This window comes from Cetorhinus maximus, chromosome 7 (assembly GCF_964194155.1).
Source record: "Cetorhinus maximus chromosome 7, sCetMax3.hap1.1, whole genome shotgun sequence".
Classification (NCBI taxonomy): Eukaryota; Metazoa; Chordata; class Chondrichthyes; order Lamniformes; family Cetorhinidae; genus Cetorhinus; species Cetorhinus maximus.
In genome coordinates, this window is record NC_135885.1 from 57294816 (window position 1) to 57314249 (window position 19434).

Genomic DNA, 19434 nt, shown 5'->3' on the forward strand with positions numbered 1-19434 from the left:
TTTGGCAAAATTTTACGAGCGCCCACAATGGGGTTTGGAGGCCGGGTGACCAGTAAAATTCCCCGAGTTGTCTTCCCGTTGTCCTCCCACTTGCCCAATCTGTGCAGGGCCTAGGGCAGTCCACCTATTCTTACCCCAATTGAGACCCTTTATTGGCCACTTCCCACCCAGCTTCAATTTTGAGCCCAGCAAGGGTTCAAGGACAGGGGTAGGAAGACCAACAGATCACCCTACTCTGGTCTGGGGGAGGGAAGGGGCACCTCCCTCACTGGCCCACTTTCCACATCAGACAAGATCTTTTCTCCTCCCCTCACACAAAGCCCCACTGGGTGCTCTCTCCCTACTTGGCCTTCTATTGAGTCAAGAAATAGGAGGAGTAGACATATGCCCTGTCAAGCCTGCTCTGCCATTCAATACAATCACGGCTGATCTTGGGTTTCAACTCCACTTTCCTGCTTGTACCCAATATCTCTTGGTTCTCTGTGAGACCAAAGATCTGTTTATGTCAGCCTTAAATATATTCAATGATGGTGCATCCACAATGCTGAGGTAGAGAATTCCAAAGATTCACAACTCTGAGTGAATAAATTTCTCCTCATCTCAGTCCCAAATGATCAGCCCTTTAAAACGCTGCCCGTGTTTTAGATTCCCTGACCAGCAGAAACAACCTATCGAGCCCCTTAGGAATCTTGTATGTTTCATTGAGATCACTTCTCATTCTTCTAAACTCGAGGATATAGGCCTAATTTACTCAGCCTCTCATCATAGGACAACTCCCTCATCCCAGGGACCAAGTTAGTGAACCTTTAGTCTACCGCCTCCAATGCAAGTACACCCTTCTTAAGTATGGAGGCCAAACTGCATACACACTGGAGGCCACCCCTCCACCCCCAACCTTCCCTGCCCCAAGCCCCCCCACCCCATCCCTGCTCTGAGACCTCCATACTTTACTTCCATCCTGTCTCCTAAATCAGCAGGAATTCTATGAATCCAGAGACTGCGTGTAGTCCCAGCACTGGGGCTACAGTGCTGTCAACCAATCAATTTGGCCGGCAGCTCTCTGAGGCAGGATTTCCTCCTGCGTGATGCGTGGAAATCTGACCACCAGCCAATTAATGCTCCTTGGAATATTAAATGGTTGCAGTTCAGTTGGCATTAGTATGGATGCATTCCCTGCTAACTCTTAAAATTTTGCCCAATGGGCCAACTGTTGGATGTTAGCCAACAGTAGTAATGGCACTAACAAGTAAATATTTAAAGTATTTTAATGTAGAACAGCGTGCAACACCATTTTTAATTGATAATATCATAAAGATCAAGGAATGAGATCTGACAAATTCAAAAAGTGTTTTCTCCACTGAAATGTAGGGCTGTATTTTATGGGGTGCCATGGTCCCTGGCTAAAGTGCCGGGTTGGGGAGTCCACCCATGACCCCAGCAGCTGGCCCACAGCAATTTAACGTTAGGAGCAGCACTAATTGCTTTAAGGCAAGAATTCTGCCCTTTTCTTAGGAGATGGCCATCAACTCTGTAGCCCCAGTAATGCCAGCCAGCAGCAGTGGCCATTGCTGGGTCGACACGCAATCCCACCACACTGAGAAGCGCAGTTAAGTCCTGGGTCGGGGGAACTAAGTGAAGGGGGAGGGGATGAGAGGGTTAGGGAACTGGGGTCAAGAGGCCAGGGGAGGGGTTAAAAGGGGAAATGGCCTGAGGTTGCTCTGATGCTACCAAGGGGCCCGCAAAGGAAGTCCTCACACCCCCACTGCTTCCCTAAACCTGCTGGGCTTCAGGTATGGTGTCAGCCTCCCTTCTGCCACAGGAAAATACTGGCAGGGCGGGAAGAGGGCCTTAAGTGGCCATTAATTGGCCACATAAGGGCCTCAATAGGCCCCAAAACAGGCAGGCCTCTTGACCCCAGTTCTGTAACCCCGTAAAATTTCAAACAGGTCAGAGGTGAGAGGGTAGGTGGCCACCTGCTGGATTTTATGTGCCCCTCCTGTCTTCAAACCTGGTGGTGGGGGAGCATGAAATCCAGCTCAGTGTTACTCTACTTCCTATTCACTACATAAGATAATTAACTGTAGCTGCTGCAGGAATTAATACCTGTTGGTTAATGACTTCCAAGCGTGCCTCCTTCAAGTGACTCTTTAACCATTCTGTGGCACGTGAAGAAGGGTCTATTAAGAATGGGCATATACGACTCTAAAAGGAAAAAAAAATCAAGTGATCAGAAATGTGTTCTGTAAAAGAAAAGAAAATACACATACATTTTTGCACACATATTCAATACAGAATGCAAATCCATGTGCTAAAAATCACCATAGAAATTATCCCTGCAGTTTTTCCCTCTATCTGCTACAAGATTGACCATCCATCAAAATTAGAAATGTAAAATGAAGAAGGCATTTTAAAGCCATCTTCTAAATATTTCATCAACTAACATGTGAAAATTCATAGTCTGTTTGAATGATTCACTGATAAATACCATGCCTTCTACATTCTTGAGCTATATTTTATTTAAAAAGAAAGACCGTGATGGAAAAACCAAAAATAACTAAAATTGGCCATTAATCTTAGCAGGCTATAATGCTCTGTACTTAAGATTTATCAGCATTATTGCCTTCCACATGATGTAATTAATGCCATGAAGCATAAAATAAGATATCTGAAAATTAAGTATAGGTAGTTTGCTCCTAATTAATGTTTGCTAATAGCTCAGAAAGTATGAAGGGCCTTACAAATTTTACATAATCTGACATGATACTTTCAACTCAAGACAAAGTTGATGCCTAAGCATTAATTTAATTAGACTGATTTGAAAGTTCAAGCAGCAAGAAATTATACTCAAAGTTACATTTTTACTTTTAACATACATGAAACTATTGTACTATATTAAAATATTGTAAAGCTGCACACATCTGTCAGCAGACATTAGAATTCCGCAACTGTTGCAGTCCCATACTACAACACAAAATGAAGTCAGTTCCATTTGGTGAATTTACTGGGTCAAGTAATTCTATGGCTATTACCAATAAGAGGTAGTGTCAGCTTTTATAACACGTACAAATTGGATTTGTTACGCAGGAAGTATGGCATTCACATATGGAATGACAATATTCAGGCTATTTCACATGAACATAGTGACGTAACATAAGCAAGATCACACGGATAATAGACCTTACAGAGGAAATAGAAGAAAACAAAAAAGATCGCAAGCACAATGAGTTCCTATCCTGATGTTCAACCCATTGGTCTATTTGCAAAGTAGTGAATGATGGAAAAAATAAATAAAAATATGATTGGCATTAATATAAACCAAATAAAAACATGAACTAATGCAGAAATAACACATTCAAAATACAAAGCAGAACAACGAATAAACCAGTAAAAATAATTTCATTTTATCATTGACTGCTGGATTAAATATTTTGCATATATAATTCAATAACCTTTCATTATTATAAATAACACTAGGCCCCATCCAATAGTAGTGAATAGATGCAAATAAACAATATTTTATTTAAAAATATTAAGCTGATAGTAAAAGTTGATTTTTATTGTGTCATTTATGTATATAAATGCGTGTATTGTACCATGTTTTGCATAATGCACAAATATCTGGGTTTTGTATCACTGTCAGTACCTGACCTTCAAGAAATTTACATAACTTTTAACCCCCAATGTGTTTTAGGCATGAGAGTTTGAGGATCGAGGTAGGTGAAAACTGGACTAGCAGACCTAAGTTTGAGACCAGATTATTTTACTCTGGGCCTCAGCTGCATGTAGCTTACTGCCTGAAACATTCAAAAAGTGGTATCTGGCCAGTGGGCAGGAGTGGATGGCATTACTTGGGTTAAAATGGAATTGGGGTCCCATTGACATAATGGGACCAAGAAACCTGATTTGCATTAACTCAAAAGGCATCTACCTGTTTCTGTCCAGCACATTGGCCTCTTAACTTCAGTGAGCAGTTAAAATGTGGCTCCCCCCACCCAACCATCCTATTTCTACTAAATGCGATAATTTAAAAATGCATTGGGTAAGTTTTAACCTAAGAACAAAAACTAATGAGCAATTCATAAGAAACATTCAAATTACTCTTTTGCATTTTTGAAATATTTTTTCATTTGGTTCTCTGTATTGATGAAGAAAAAAAGTTTAATTAATGAAGGTACAAATTAAATAATGCAATACATTTTATATCATGTATACCTTTAGTAAGCTAACAAGAACTGAATAAATGGGCTCAGAAGACATGATGCTACACATGGATGCTAACTTTTACTACTAACTAGAAACAGTCAAAGAGAGGATATGTTTAGCCAATACTGCAGGAGATCCACTACATACTCTTTCAAATAACGAAGAACTAGTCAGGCAGGTTTTCTGAGTTTAAACAAAGAAGATAAGCTTATTGAAACTACTCCCTGAATTAAAACGAAACTAAGTAAATTGCTACCAACATTCATACGTCACACACATTCCCTGGGCCCAGACACACAGTAGTATTAATGGTAGAATAAGGGGATAGGCTTAAAGATTTTTTTTTTTTACAGTTTGTGAAGAAGCTAAAACAGAACAGTGCATGGTTAGCTATCCTTTGGCTGGTCTGGATGCAACGATTCCACGTTTCTTCCATGGTGTAGTTGGATAGAGCAGATTTCCACATTTTATGCTCAAAAGATTTCGGTTTGCAGTAGATTTCCTCTTCTCAGGATGGTTACTTTGCAAATCTGAGCACAATGCTCAGATTTGATAGAGAGATAGCTTCTTTGCAGCCTTTCAGTACAGCATTCTGATCTCTGATCTCTCTGGCTTGGTAAACAGTTCTTAAAGTGCTACTGGCTGTTTATTCCCGAGGAATTCGATTAGTCCATGTCTGCTGCCATGACTATTTTCATAACATGTAATTACATTTTGATGTCTCATCTTAGAAACCTTTGAAAAGTTTCAGAATAGTGTAAAAGCCAATAGGAGATGGCATCTTTCACACTTCCCAGGGGGTTTGAGTTTCTATTCCTTTTTATCCCATTTGGTGGAATGCAAGTTTGCATATTGCAGCTGGCTGGCCATCCTCCATTGTCTTAATATGAATACAGTTTATTGTTTTTTTTAAAATCCAGCCAGAAAAAGAATTAGAAATTGTATCTTTTAAAAAAAAGCATATCCTCGTAACAATGAAAAAAAGCCTTTTCAAAAATTCTGAATAAGTGCATCAAATAAACAAAGCATACAAGACACATGTCTGTTTAGAACATATTAATAATGTGTGCAGTAAGGAAAGATAAGTGAGTTAAATTACCTGCAAGATGACAAGAGCATTTTCCACAGACAGGTCATCTGAAGGTAATCCTTCACTCTTCCAAATCAATTGCTCACTTTCAGTGTAGAGAAAATGACGTAGATCAAATTCTGCTCAAACAAATGTCAAGGTAATTATAAATATGCAGACAACGATTTGCCTCATTTCCCACATTTCCACCTTCTCACTTCCCCTCTTTCCCTCTTTCCCAGAACCATAATAGCTTCAAATCACCAGCCTTCACATTCAAGGAGTCATCCTCTACCATTTTCACCATTTGCAGCACAATGCCACCAACAAATATTTCTTCCCCTTCCAGCTGCTATTTTCTTCTAGCTACGTATAATTTAGAACTTTTGAGCTCTTCTCTGCCAGAAAGTATAGCAAAGAAATAAATAATTGCTCACCATTGCTGCCCTAGTTTTACCAGAGATTATTTTCTTCACAAAATGCGCAGTACATAATTGCTGGCTAGCATTTTTCGGATGGCGGGACGAATCGGCGGGGAATGCAACCCTGCTGATGTCAGCAGCCTCGCAGCCATTTAGTGTTCTGTGGATTGGCCGGAGATGGGATTTCTGTCCTCACATAGAAGGAAGTCCCACCTCAGAGATCTGCCAGCTAATCTGATTGGCTGGTAGCTCTGTAGTCCCAAGATGCGCCTTCAGGAGCAGTGGCCAGTGATGGGACTACATGCAGTCCCACAAGTCTTAAGTGCCAGGAAACCGGGATCAGGTAGCTGCAGGGGACACGTGTTGGGAACAGGAGGAGGGATGCTGGGGGTGTCCCAAGTGTTGAGGGGTCACGTTGGAAAGGCCAGGGGGATAGGGGGGGACCTGGGGTTGGGGGTGCCCCAATGAATAACAGGGGCCCAAGAGGGAGGCACTCCCCTGCTTTTATGTCCAAGGCCCAGCAGGCTAACCTGCTGGGTTTCTGCAGTGTTCCTAATCTCCTCCCTCTGGCCTTAGAATTGCGACAAGGTAGGAAGCAGCCCTTAAGTGGTCTTCTTGGCCACATAAGGGCTTCAGTTGGAGCAAACTCAGGTGGGCTGCCCTAGGCCTCACCTGCTCCCTGAAAAATTGCAGGCAGGTCAGGGACAGTCAGGTAGAAGGTGGGAAGACCACCCAAGGAATTTTACTGCCCAGCCCCCACCTGCAAAGTCACCAGCAGTGTCGTGTAAAATTCTGCCCATTTAACCTCATCTGGTACTTGGATTCTTATAATGATAGAGCGAAAGGAATGAAACCCGTCGGACCTGCATCAATCTAGATGTCGGAAATTACTACAGCACACCCAGCCCTGTCAACCTGCAAAGTCTGCCTTACTAACAGCTGGGTGCTTGTGCCAAAATTGGGAGAGCTGTCCCACTGAGTAGGCAACAGCCTGACATAGTGATATTCACAGAATCATACCTTAGAGACAATGTTCCAAACACCATTCTCACCATCCTGTCCCAACAATTGGACAGACTCACCAAAGGTGGTGGCACAGTGGTAAACAGTAGGGAGGGAGTTCTCCTGGGAGTCCACAACATTGATTCCAGACCCCATAAAGTCTTGTGGCATCAGGTCAAACATGGACAAGGAAACCTCCTGCTGGTTACCATCTACCGCACCCCATCAGCTGATGAATCAGTATTTCTCCATGTTGAACATCACTTGGAGGAAGCAATGAGGGTGGAAAGAGCACAGAATGTACTCTGGGTGGGGGACTTCAATGTCCATTGGCAAGAGTGGCTCGGCAGCACTACTAACCTAGCTGGCCTAATCCTAAAGAGCATAGCTGCTACACTGGGCCTGTGGCAGGTGGTAAGGGAGCCAACAAAAAGGGAAAACTTACTTGACCTCGTCCTCACCAATCTACCTGTCACAGAAGCATCTGTCCATGACGGCATTTGTAGGAGTGACCACTGCACAGAACTTGTGGCATCACAGAGCTCTAGCAAAACTTGAGTTAATGGGAATCGGGGGGAAAATTCTCCACTGGCTGGAATCATACCTAGCACAAAGGAAAATGGTTGTGGTTGTTGGAGGCGAATCATCTCAGTTCCTGGACACGACTGCAGGAATTCCTTAGGGTAGTGTCCTAGGCCCAACCATCTTCAGCTGCTTCATCAATGACCTTCTTTCCATCTCAAGGTCAGAAGTGGGATGTTTGCTGATGTTTGCACAATGTTCAGCATCATTCGCAACTCAAATACTGAAGCAGTCATTGTCCATATGCAGCAAGACCTGGACAGCATTTAGGCTTGGCTGATAAATGACAAGTAATATTTGCGCCACACAAGTGCCGGGCATTGACCATCTCCAACAAGAGAGAATCCAATGTTCTCCCCTTGGCATTCAATGGCATTACCAATGTTGAATCCCTATCAACATCTTCGGGGTTACCAATGACGACAAACTGAACTGCACCAGCCACATAAATACTGTGGCTACAAGAGCAGGTCAGGGGCTGGGAATTCTGCAGGGGATAACTTACCTCTTGACCCCTAAAGCCTGTCCACCATTTACAGGCACAAGTCAGAAGTGTGATGGAATACTCTCTACCTGCCTGGATGAGTGCAACTCGAACAACACTCAAGAAGCTCAACACCAACCAGGACAACGCAGCCCACTTGACTGGCATCCCATCCACCACCTTCAACATTCACTCCCTCCGCCACCAACACACAGTGGCAGCGTGTACAATCTACAAGATGCAGCAACTCACTGAAGCTCCTTTGACAGCACCTTCGAAATATGTGACCTCTACCACCTCGAAGAACAAGGGCAGCAGATGCATGGAAGCACCACCATCTGCAAGTTCCCTTGCAAGCCATACACCATCCTCACTTGGAACTATATTGCTGTTCCTTCACTGTCGCTGGGTCAAAATCCTGGAACTCCCTTCCTAACAGCACTATGGGTGCAGCTACGCCACATGGGCTGCAGCAGTTTATGAAAGTGGCTCACCACCATCTTCTCAAGGGCAATTAGGGATGGTCAATAAATGCTAGTCTAGCCAGCAACAGCTACATCCCATGAAAGAATAATTTAAAAAAGCACAGAAGGAGGTTTTTCAACCTATTATGCCTGCGCCAACTCTATGGTGGAGTTATCTAACTAATCCCACCATCCTGGTCTTGCCCCATTGCCCTACAAATCTTTTTCCTCTCAGCACTTCTCCAATTCCCTTTTGAAAGTGTCTGTTGAATCTGCTTCCAGAATGCTTTCCAGACAACGAATTCCAGATCACAACTAACTTTATAAAAACTTTTCTCTTGACACTTCTTGTTCTTTCGTCAGTCACCTTAAATCTATGTCCTCTTGTCAGTGACAATTGTAGAAACAATCTCTCCTTCTTTACTATTTCAAAACCATTCATAATTTTTTAAACTTATGGCTTCATCTACATTTCATGCTGATGCATGATTCCCATACATGTGCCCTATTAACTTTATAACAAGATCTACCATCGTAGAGGAATTCATAGAAGCATAGAATGGTCATAGGACAAAAGGAGGCCATTAAGCCTATCATGATTGTGCTGGCTCTCTGCAAGAGCAAATCAGCTTGCCCCATTGTCCTACCCTTTTTTCTTCTCAGGTACTTATCTAATCCTTTCAGAAAGCTACATTTGAATCTGCCTTCACCAGTCTTGGGCAGTGCATTCCAGGCCCGAAACACTGTGTAAACAAGTTTTTCCTTAGGTCATCATTGGTTTTTTTGCCAAACCCCTTAAATCAGTGTCCTCTGATTCTCAATTCTTCCACAAATGGGAACAGTTTCTCCCTAGCTACTCTGTCCAGGCCCCTCATGGATTTGAACACTTCAATCAAATCTCCTCTCAACCTTCTCTTCCGTAAGGAGGACAAAGCCAGCTTCTCCAATCTATCCACATTATAGAAGTCTCTCATCCCCGGAGCCATTCTCACGAATCTTTTCTGCACCCTCACTAAAGCTTTTGCCGAAAGTACAGTGTCTAGGGTTGGACACAATATGCTAGTTGAGGCTGAACCACTATTTTATAAAGGTTCATAATAACTTCATTGTATTTGTACTCTATTCATAAGTCCAGGATCCGATGTGCCTTTTTAACTACTTTCTCAACCTGCCCTGCCACTTTCAACGATTTGTGCACGTATACGTTGAGGTCTTTCTATTTCTGGATTCCATTTAGAATTGTACATTTTACAATGTATTGCTTCTCCCCATTCGCCCTACCAAAACGTTTCACTTCATATTTCTCTACATTAGATTTCATCTGCCATGTTTCTGCCCATTCCATTAGTCTGTCCAAGTCATCTTGAAGTCTATCACTACCCTCCTTACTATTCACCATATTTCCAAGGTTTCTATCATCTGCACATTTTGAAATTGTGCCCTTACCCCCTATCTAGATCATTAATATAAATATCAAGAAAGAGCTGATATTTGAAAGCTGGACAAGCAGTGCTGATGAAACAGATGCTCCACTGGATGTTAGCCAAGATTGGTAGCAGATTATGATTTCCAGTTACTGCAGCAGAGCAGGGTTGCAGGTATTCAGGCACAGATTCTCTTCACTAGAAAATGTTTATGGTCATGAAGAACGCTATGCAGCCAAGATAATATTATCAGTAAAATAAGCCTATTTTCATGTCCTAATACAATGTGTCTAAAGTCTCATCTACCTATATGTGAAAAAGCACAATTTTCATACCAACTACCATAATGGAGCTGGTAAATTTACTTGCTAATTAATAAAATCTTTGTCACAGTCCCCAAGTTAATTAAAAACACCATAACAGCATAATTTTACAATATGTAATTATGTTCTAATTATGAACAATTACTTTGAAAACCCAAAGTTCTAATATCGCCCATTGGAAAATGTAGAAAGCTAGTTCACAAAACAAATAGACAATCTATTCTATTTCTTCTGGTTTCTTAAATAATGTTAAATGCAAGTGAAATATGAAAAGCAACCTCTTGTCTAGTGTAGCAGAGGAAAGCACACCAGAATGTACTTCAGCAGATTGTACCGCCACCAGACAAATTTAATAAAAATATATATTATATTCACTTTGCAGGCCTGATGATTTCATCCATTCCTCCAAACTGGCTTTTCTCTGATCTTCTGGAGCGGCAGACAGATAGGTAATAAAAGCAGCAGCCAGTTGTGCTCTCTTCGGTAAAGTATTTAACTCTTCTGTGATCTCTGCTACCTAGAAAAATTAAAGAAAAAAGACAATAGATAATTCATTTTCTATTTTCTTCCTTTCTCTTATCCTCCTGAAGGTACCATTCTAAAGCTACTGAAAACTCTCTGGCACATGGTCCAAATGGTCATTCTTCAAGGGTGATCCAAGATATTGAGTATCGTCAGAATACTTGACACGCAAACCAGGAAACCACTTGGTGGAGGGGTTGGTAGAGTGTGAAATCACAGCTCAGCCCATACCATTTTCATAAGGCTTTTGTACAGAAGCAATTGTAAGCCGTGGATTACTGGAAATCAATCGGGATTTTTTTTCTCTTCTCAACCCAGCAATCCTGAAGCTAATTCAAGTAACCCTATTGCTGCCCAGGTCAAAATCAGCTAAAGTTGTATTTAAGCCAGTTAGTTATCGAATCCAGGACCTTTGCGGGTTGTACAATTCAATGTCAGATCATGTTGTGAATCTACTTGAGAGTTATTGGGGGAACTGCCAAAACAAACCTATGTGATTTTCTCAAAATAATATAATTTTTTTAAAAAATCTAGTTAGTTTTTTAAAAAACCTTTTTGATGAACCATTTTTAAATTGTCTACACCAAGTTAACACCCTAATAGATTGTTCTTTATTCTTTCATGGGATGTGGGGGTTGCTGGCAAGGCCAGCATTTATTGTCCATCCCTAATTGCCCTTGAACAGACCTTGCTAGGTCATTTCAGAGGGCAGTTAAGAGTCAACCACATTACTGTGGTTCTGGAGTCACATGTGGGTCAGACCAGGTAAGGATGGCAGATTTCCTTCCCGAAAGAACAGATGAGATTTTTTACAAAAATCAATGATGGTTTCAGCTTTATCTTCCAGATTTATTAATTGAATTTAAATTCCACCAGTTGCTGTGGTGGGATATGTGCCCATGTCCCCAGAGAATTAGCTTGGATCTCTAGAATACTAGTCCAGCGACATTACCACTAAGCCATCATCTCCCCAACATAGATAGCATTACTTAAGACATCACTAGAATTTTATAGAAAATCAAACCTGATCCTTGTCTGCCACTTGCAATGAAAAATGTGATATCTATTTTGGCAATCTGAAATTGCAGACCGTTGGGAAGTTAGCAAATATTTAAATAGCTCAATGCACTGTATGGATGCCACTTTTAATAATGCACTTTGATATACCTTTAAAGTAGAGAAATGACCCAAAGCACTTCACTGGGGAAATGGCCAAGGAATGGTTCAAGAAGCAGGTATTGAGAAAGGCACTATAGATAGATATCAAAAGATGTCAGAATGCCAAGAGCTTAAAACAAAGATAATTTTGGACTGAGAGGGCATGATGGCTGAAGGTTCTACCACTGATGGTGCAGCATGGAGAAGTACTGGATATATAGTTAACCAAAATCAGAAGAGCAAAGTGTGCAGGTTGTGTCTTTTTGGGTTAGAGGAGGGCATAAAATGATTCCTAAACAATGAAGTAAATGCACTGGGTCCAGAGATCCAACGAAGATCAACAACAGGGCGAAAGGTGAAGGAGCACTTAATACCAGGTGCACATGGCATGGTGCTGAATGAGTTAAGAGTTTATATAGGATGAAGCTCAGGAGGCTGATCAAGAAAGCATTGATGAGGTGCAGTCCAGAGGTGACAAAAGCATGCATGAGGCTTCAGTGAAGTTACATAGCATTGGAGGTAGTTAAATTCACAATTTGTAAACATACTCCTATCCTAGACAAAAAAGCATATTTATCCTACATGTAAACTGTATTTACTGAGTCACAAATTGTCTAGAAGCTTAGGGTAACATTACTCAATTTTAGGTTTGTTGAAAAATATTTTGCTTCACACCAATGCTACAGTTAAAAGTAATAATTTTGCAAAGCTGCCCCCCCCACCCCTCCCCCCCTCCAACCCCATTCCCCATGCAAGGATTTTCCCACAGGGAATTTGGATGCACAGGTTAATAATGGGACAAAAAAACTCTGCCGAGACCTCTGATCTGTGCATCTAAATTCCTGATGTATATATCCTTCAGGTGAGCTTTCGTGGGCTGATCCCCTTGAGATATGAAGAAAAACTAGAGAGATGGGCATTTCGGCCTGGAAAAGTGGTGCCTTAAAAGGTGGTCATGAGGTGTTTAAAATAGTAAATAATATGCAAATGTAATTTAAATTGAATTGTGGGAATAAGGCAAGACGTATGTTCAAACTAAAGTTAACTTTAGGACTAACATCAGGAGGCTTTCTTTTAAGAAGAGAATGATCAACATTTGCAATAGAGGCTAAAGCCTTAAAAAACAATTATATGTTACAACAAGAGAATTGTAGGATGCTCCTGGATTAATAAACTAACATGAGATGACTGGCCTTGATCTGTAATTATCTTGTAAACTTGTCACACTGTAGTACCAGCATTGTAGGAATAATGTAATTACAGCACACGTTTATATAGACAGTTTTCATTATAAAATGGAAATAAGGATTAATAATAAAACTGTAAAATTGGACAGAATGTATGACTTTAAAATGGTAACTCCTGATGGGGAATGAGAGGGGGAGATCAGAGGTCAAAGTCAGGGCCTGGGATCATGGGACTGGAACCATCAGTGATTTGGATGGTGACTGTCTTTAAACTTTTTTTTAAATATAGGCAATGTTTAGGATCAATTTTCCCAGAGCCTGGCTTCAGGGTAAACCAGTGTTGCAGTGGAGGCCTGAAGCAGGCTTTAGGCTTCATATTTCCATATGTGAAGGGAGTAACAGCTGCTTCTGTAATAGGTTAAGGATACCCCATTTGTCCTTCCCAATATGTGGGTTTCAGACTTCCAGTCAAAAATGTGTGCATGCATCCAGCCTATTATACAGCCCAAGCCAACCTCTTTGTCTTCAAATGAACTTTAAAAGGTACATTTTAAATCTGTTAAATTTATTAAAATTGAGATTTATTTAAACAAAAATCTATGCTGATACCAATCCTAATTAGTAATTTTCACAACTGCACAGGGTTCTAATGTATTAGCTAACAAAACAGTTCCAGCTTATCTGATTAATTTGTACCTTTTTTAGATGCCACTGATTCGATTGTTTTCTGGCATTGTGTTTATTTTTTGTTACTTATTCACAGGATATGGGTATTGATGGTATCCTTAACTGCCCTTTAAAAGGTGCCCTTCTTTTGACTCCTCTAGTCCTTATAGTGAATGTATTCCCACAGTGCTGCGAGATAGAAAGTTCCATGATTTTGATTCAATAACGTTGAAGGAGCAGTGATATATTTTCAGGTCAGGATTGTATGTGGCTTGGAGGCAAACTTGGAGGTGGCGATATTCCTGTGTCTGTGGACCTTGTCCTGTTAGGTGGTACAGTTGCAAGTTCGGAAGGAGCTGTTGAAGACATCTTGGTGAGTTGCTGCATTGCATCTTGTATGGTGCACTCTGCAGCCACATTGTCAAGGTGGAGGAGTGAATTTTTAAGATGGTGGGGGAGGTGCCAATCAAATGGATACTTTGTTCCGGATGGTGTTGAGCTTTTTTGAATGTTGATGGAGCTGCACTCATACAGGCAAGGAAAGAGTATTCTATCCCCCTACTGGTTTGTGACTTCTAGGTTGTGAAAAGTTTTTGTGGAGTCGGAAGACAAGTCACTGTCTGGAGAAAATGAAATTTCTTGACAAGGTCTTGTAGCCACAGTATTTATGTGGCTGGTACAGTTAAATTTCTGGTCAATTATGACCCCCAGCATAGAGATAGTGGGGGATTCAATGATGATAACAACATCAGTTTGAATATATAGTACTCTTAACGTAATTAAATGTCCCAAGACACTTAACAGAGGCATGATAAAAAGTATGACACCAAGCCACATAAGGAGATATTAATCAAGATGGACAAAAGTTTGGTGAAAGAGGTGGCTTTTTAGGAAAGTTTTAATGAAAGAAAGCTAGACAGAGATGACTCGGAAGGGTATTTCAGAGCTGAAGGCCTAGGCAGCTAAAAGCATGGTTACCAAAAGTGGAGCAATTACAATTGGGGATGCTCAAGAGGACAGAATTAGAGGAGCACAGGTATCCCAAAGGACTGTGGGGCTGGAGGAGATTGCAGAGATAAGGAGGAGTTAGGCAATGTGAGGGCTTGAAAACTTTACAATCAACACGTTCTTGGCTAGGTGCCTATGTAGGTTAACAAGCACAGGGGTGATGGGTGAACAAGACTTGGCACAAAAAAGGGCATGCAGTACTGGATGTCAGATAAGCAGTCTGATCATTTAACAACAGTGAGGAGTCAGGAGAGGTACAGCTGGGTGTCAGTAGCATACATATGAAAACTAATGCTGTGCTTTCAGATAATATTGCTAATGGGGCATTATATAGATGAGAAATAGGAGGTGGCCAAGAATAGATCCTTGGGAAATACCAGAGGTAACAGTGCAGGAGCAGAAAGAGAAAACATTGCATGTGGCTACAATCAGATGGATATGAATGGAACAAGGTGAGTGTAGTCCCAGCCAACTGGGTGATGTTGGAGAGGAGTTGGGACAGGATAACATAGTCAATCATGTTAAAGGCTGCAGACTAGTCAAGAAGGATGAGGGATTTTTACCTTTGCCAGAGTCAGATAGGATGCCATTTGTAACTTTGAGAAGAGCAGTCTTGGTATAATGGCAGGGGTAGAAACCAAATTGAAAGGATTCAAACATGGAGTTCGGGGAAAGATGGACAGAGATTTAAGAAACGACAGCACATTCGACAGGCCCCCAAACAGTCAGAGAGAATTGGAAGAGCAGATATGTAGGCAAATTTCAGAGAAGTGTAAAAATAATGGGGTAGTAATAGTGGGGGTTTTCAACTTCCCCAACATTAACTGGATTAGTCATAGTGTGATAGGTTTAGAGGGAGCGGAATCCTTAATATGCAATCAGCAGAGCTTTTTAAGCCAGGACATAGAAGGTCCTACAAGAGAGGGGGCGGTCCTGGAATTAATTTTAGGGAATGAAGCCAGGAAAGTGGTAGAGATATCAATGGGGGAACATTTTGCAGATAGTGATCATAACTCCGTTAGATTCAAGGTTGTTATGGAAAAGGACAAGGATGGGCCAGAAATCAGAGTTCTAAATTGGGGGAAGGCTGATTTTAATAAGATCAGATATGATTTGGCCAGAGTGGACTTGGAGAAGCTACTTTTAGGTAAATCTGTGTCAGAGCAGTGGGGCTCATTCAAGAAGGAAACAGGGAGAGTACAGGGACAATATATTCCAGTAAAGACAAAGGGTGGGACCAACAAATCCAGGGAACCTTGAATGTCGAGAGAGATACAGGATTGGATAAAGAGAAAAAGGGAGTTTTATGGCAGGTGCTGACGGCTCAAAACAGCGGAAGCCCTGGAGGAGTATAGAATGTGAGGGGGGGAACTTAAAAAGGAAATTAGGAGAGCAAAAAGGGGGCATGAAAAAACATTGGCAGGTAAAATAAAAGGAAAATCCAAAGTTATTTTACAAGTACATCAAGAGCAAGAGGACAACTAGGGAAAGAGTAGAGCCCAATAGGGACTATAGTAGTAATTTGTGTGTGGAGCCGGAAGATGTAGGTAGGGTTCTTAATGAATACTTTGTATTGGTGTTCATAAGTGAGAGGGACGACGTGGATATGGAAATCAGGCAGCAGGACTGTGATATAATTAAAGAAATTAGCATAGAAAAGGAGGAGGTTCTAAGTGGTCAGGCAGGCTTAAAAGTAGATAAATCTCCAGGCCCGGATGAAAACATATTCCAGGCTGTTGAGTGAGGCAAGGGAGGAGATAGTGGAGGCACTGGCAATAATTTTCAATACCTCTCTGGCCACAGGAGAGGTACCAGAGGACTGGAGGACAGCCAATGTGGTACCATTATTCAAGAAGGGAGGAAGGGATAAACCAGGGAACTACAGGCCAGTCAGTCTAACCTCAGTGGTGGGGAAACTATTGGAAGCAATTCTGAGGGACAGAATTAATCTACACTTGGAGAGGCAGGGATTAATCAAGGGCAGTCAGTGTGGTTTTGTTAAGGGGAGGTCATGTCTGACCAATTTGACTGAATTTTTCGAAGAGGTAACCAGACGTGTAGATGAGGGCAATGCATTTGACGTAGTCTACTTGGACTTCAGGAAGGCTTTTGATAAGGTCCCGCATGGGAGACTGATAAAGAAGGTAAGAGCCCATGGGATCCAAGGCATGTTGGCAAATTGGATCCAGAATTGGCTGAGTGCCAAGAAGCAGAGGGTTATGGTCGAGGGGTGTTTTTGTGACTGGATGCCTGTGTCCACTGGGGTTCCACAGGGATCGGTATTGGATCCCTTACTGTTTGTGGTATATATAAACGATTTAGACTTGAATGTAGGAAGGTTGATCAGTAAGTTCACGGGCAACACAAAAATTGGTGGGGTCGTAAAGTGAGGAGGATAGCCTTAGATTACAGGAGAATATAGACAGGCTGGTCAGATGGGCTGATCAGTGGCAAATGGAATTTAATCTAGATAAGTGTGAGGTGATGCACTTGGGCAGGACAAACAAGACATGGGAATACACAATAAATGGTAGGACCCTGGGAAGTACCGAGGATCAGAGGGGCCTTGGTGTGCATGTCCATCAGTCCCTTAAGGTAGCGGGACAGGGAGGTAAGGTGGTTAAGAAGGCATATGGGATACTTGCCTTTATTAGCCAAGGCCTAGAATATAAGAGCAGGGAGGTTATGCTGGAACTGTATAAAACGCTGGTTAGGCCACACCTAGAGTATTGTGTGTAGTTCTGGAATCCGCATTATAGGAAGGATGTGATTGCACTAGAGAGAGTGCTGAGGAGATTTACCAGGATGTTGCCTGGGCTGGAGAGTTTTAGTTATGAAAAGAAATTGGATAAACTGGGGTTATTTTCCCTGGAGCAGAGGAGACATGATTGAGGTGTATAAAATTATGAGGGACATAGATAGCGTAGACAGGAAGGAACATTTCCCCTTGGTGGAGGGGTCAATAGCCAGGGGCAATATATTTAAGGTAAGGGGCAGGAGGTTCAGAGGGGATGTAAGTAAGAATTTTTTCATCCAGAGGGTGGTGAGAATCTGGAACTCCAAAACAAAAACAAAAATACCTGAATCTGGAACTCACTGCCTGAAAGGGTGGTAGAGGCAGAAACCCTCATAACATTTAAGTAGTATTTGGATGTGCACTTGCGATGCCATGGCATACAAGGCTATGGGCCTAGTGCTGGAAAATGGGATTTGAATAGTTAGGTACTTGTTTGACCGGCGCAGACTTGATAGGCCGAAGGGCCTTTTTCTGCGCTGTAGACCTCTATGACTATTCGAGGATTTTAGAGAGGTAAGGGAGATTGGAGATAGGACAGGAGGTTGCAAGGATGGTATGGTCAAGTGCTGTTTTGTTGAGGAGAGGAATGATGACAGCAGATTTAAAAAGGAGAATGGGACAGTACCTTAAGAGAGAGAACCATTAACAGTATTAGCTAATATGGATCCAGGAAGGAAAGCTGGGTTGGCAGCAGTTTAGTGGCAATAGAGTCAGGGGAACAGAGGTGGGTCACATAGACAACATGAGATCAGAAAGGTCACAAGGGGAGACAGGAAAGAAACTAGAGAAAGGTACAGAATGCGAGTTCACAGTGTCACTGTAATAAATGCTGCATTTAAATGTCTATTCATTTTATATGGCTGCTGCCACAAATAGCGGAATCTTGTAGCACAGTAGTAGCACCCCTACTTCTGGGCCAGAAGCTGTTCGAGTCCCACTCTGGGGTTCGATGGCTACAGAAAATGTGTTCATAATATGATCAAACAGGTTGAATATCAGTCTGTAAATCTTCCAATACACCTGACGACAGGCGGTAAGAGCGTGAGAGTTTCTTGGTCAACCGTACTGCAGAAGGCAATGGCAAATCACTGCAACACTTTACCAAGCATTATCATGGATCAATCCAATGGAAGTCCATGGTTGCCAATGCACTTTAAGGGCATGATGCCTGAAGGAGGAGGAGGAGGACCACGAATAGTCGAGTAACTACTACAGATACCTTCTTGAGGTCAGTGGAGTTAGTAATTCCCATATTTGGTCTGAACCTCTTACTCTTCTGGAGCTTGATTCACATTGCCATATATTTACTCATACATTAGCATAACCCAGGTGTGTAATCATGCCCCTGTGACCTGAACCAGATATTTCTGTCCTTCACATATATGTTCATTAAATTTTTCCAAAGACAAATCAAACTAACGCTGAGACAAGAGACTTGGTACGAATCGATAAGCTGCTTTATTTTACAATAACTGAGTATTCAGAACACTAGTTATGATCAGTCTCATTGAATTAAGTCAGTATGACTGTGCATCACAATATAAAGTAATTAAAACTCTACACTTCCTCACGTTATCTGGCTTGACTTGAATAAAATTATTTCCCATTACTTTCTCCTGCATTCCAACTTCAACACAGCCTTTCCTGCGTGATTACCTTAACAGCAATAGTTTCAACAACTTGACTTCAATTACTGAGGTAAGCTAACAAATTGCTTACTTACTGTTTAGTTGATGAGGAAATAACATCAAAGCTAACCTTACTAGCATCTTCAATTCTCAAAGCCCTGCTTTGAATACACCAGAATTTAAATACATAACATTTGGCAGTAACTTATTTTATTTCCAAGACCTGTCAGTGGAAAATTACAAAACATCCAAAATATATCAGTGACTTGATTCAAATTTTGAGTCACTTGTCATTTCACAGACATTATGTTAGTTTCTATATGAAAGCAAGGTTTTCTGTCATTTCAGAGGAAAGCTGGCAATGAGGGAGGCCATTAACTTTTAAAAAGAAAATTGAATGCTGAATGATTAACTGAAAGAATTATGCTACAAGATTTTGTGTTTTAAATGAGAAACCTTTACCGCACAAGAGTTAAAGAAAGCAAGTACTACTAA

The 19434-nt window shown here is 41.6% G+C and overlaps 1 protein-coding gene across 2 annotated transcripts in view; it reads right to left on the reverse strand.

The window, feature by feature from the left end:
- Positions 1 to 19434, reverse strand: part of dync2h1 (dynein cytoplasmic 2 heavy chain 1) — a 766235-nt gene that overhangs the window by 429348 nt on the left and 317453 nt on the right. For both annotated transcript variants that reach the window (XM_078545532.1, XM_078545531.1), the window contains exons 63-65: positions 10349 to 10490; positions 5303 to 5412; positions 2104 to 2202 (exon numbers count right to left, since the gene is read on the reverse strand). In XM_078545532.1, coding sequence (XP_078401658.1) covers positions 2104 to 2202; positions 5303 to 5412; positions 10349 to 10490 — 351 coding nt within the window. The remainder of the gene's footprint in view (positions 1 to 2103; positions 2203 to 5302; positions 5413 to 10348; positions 10491 to 19434) is intronic.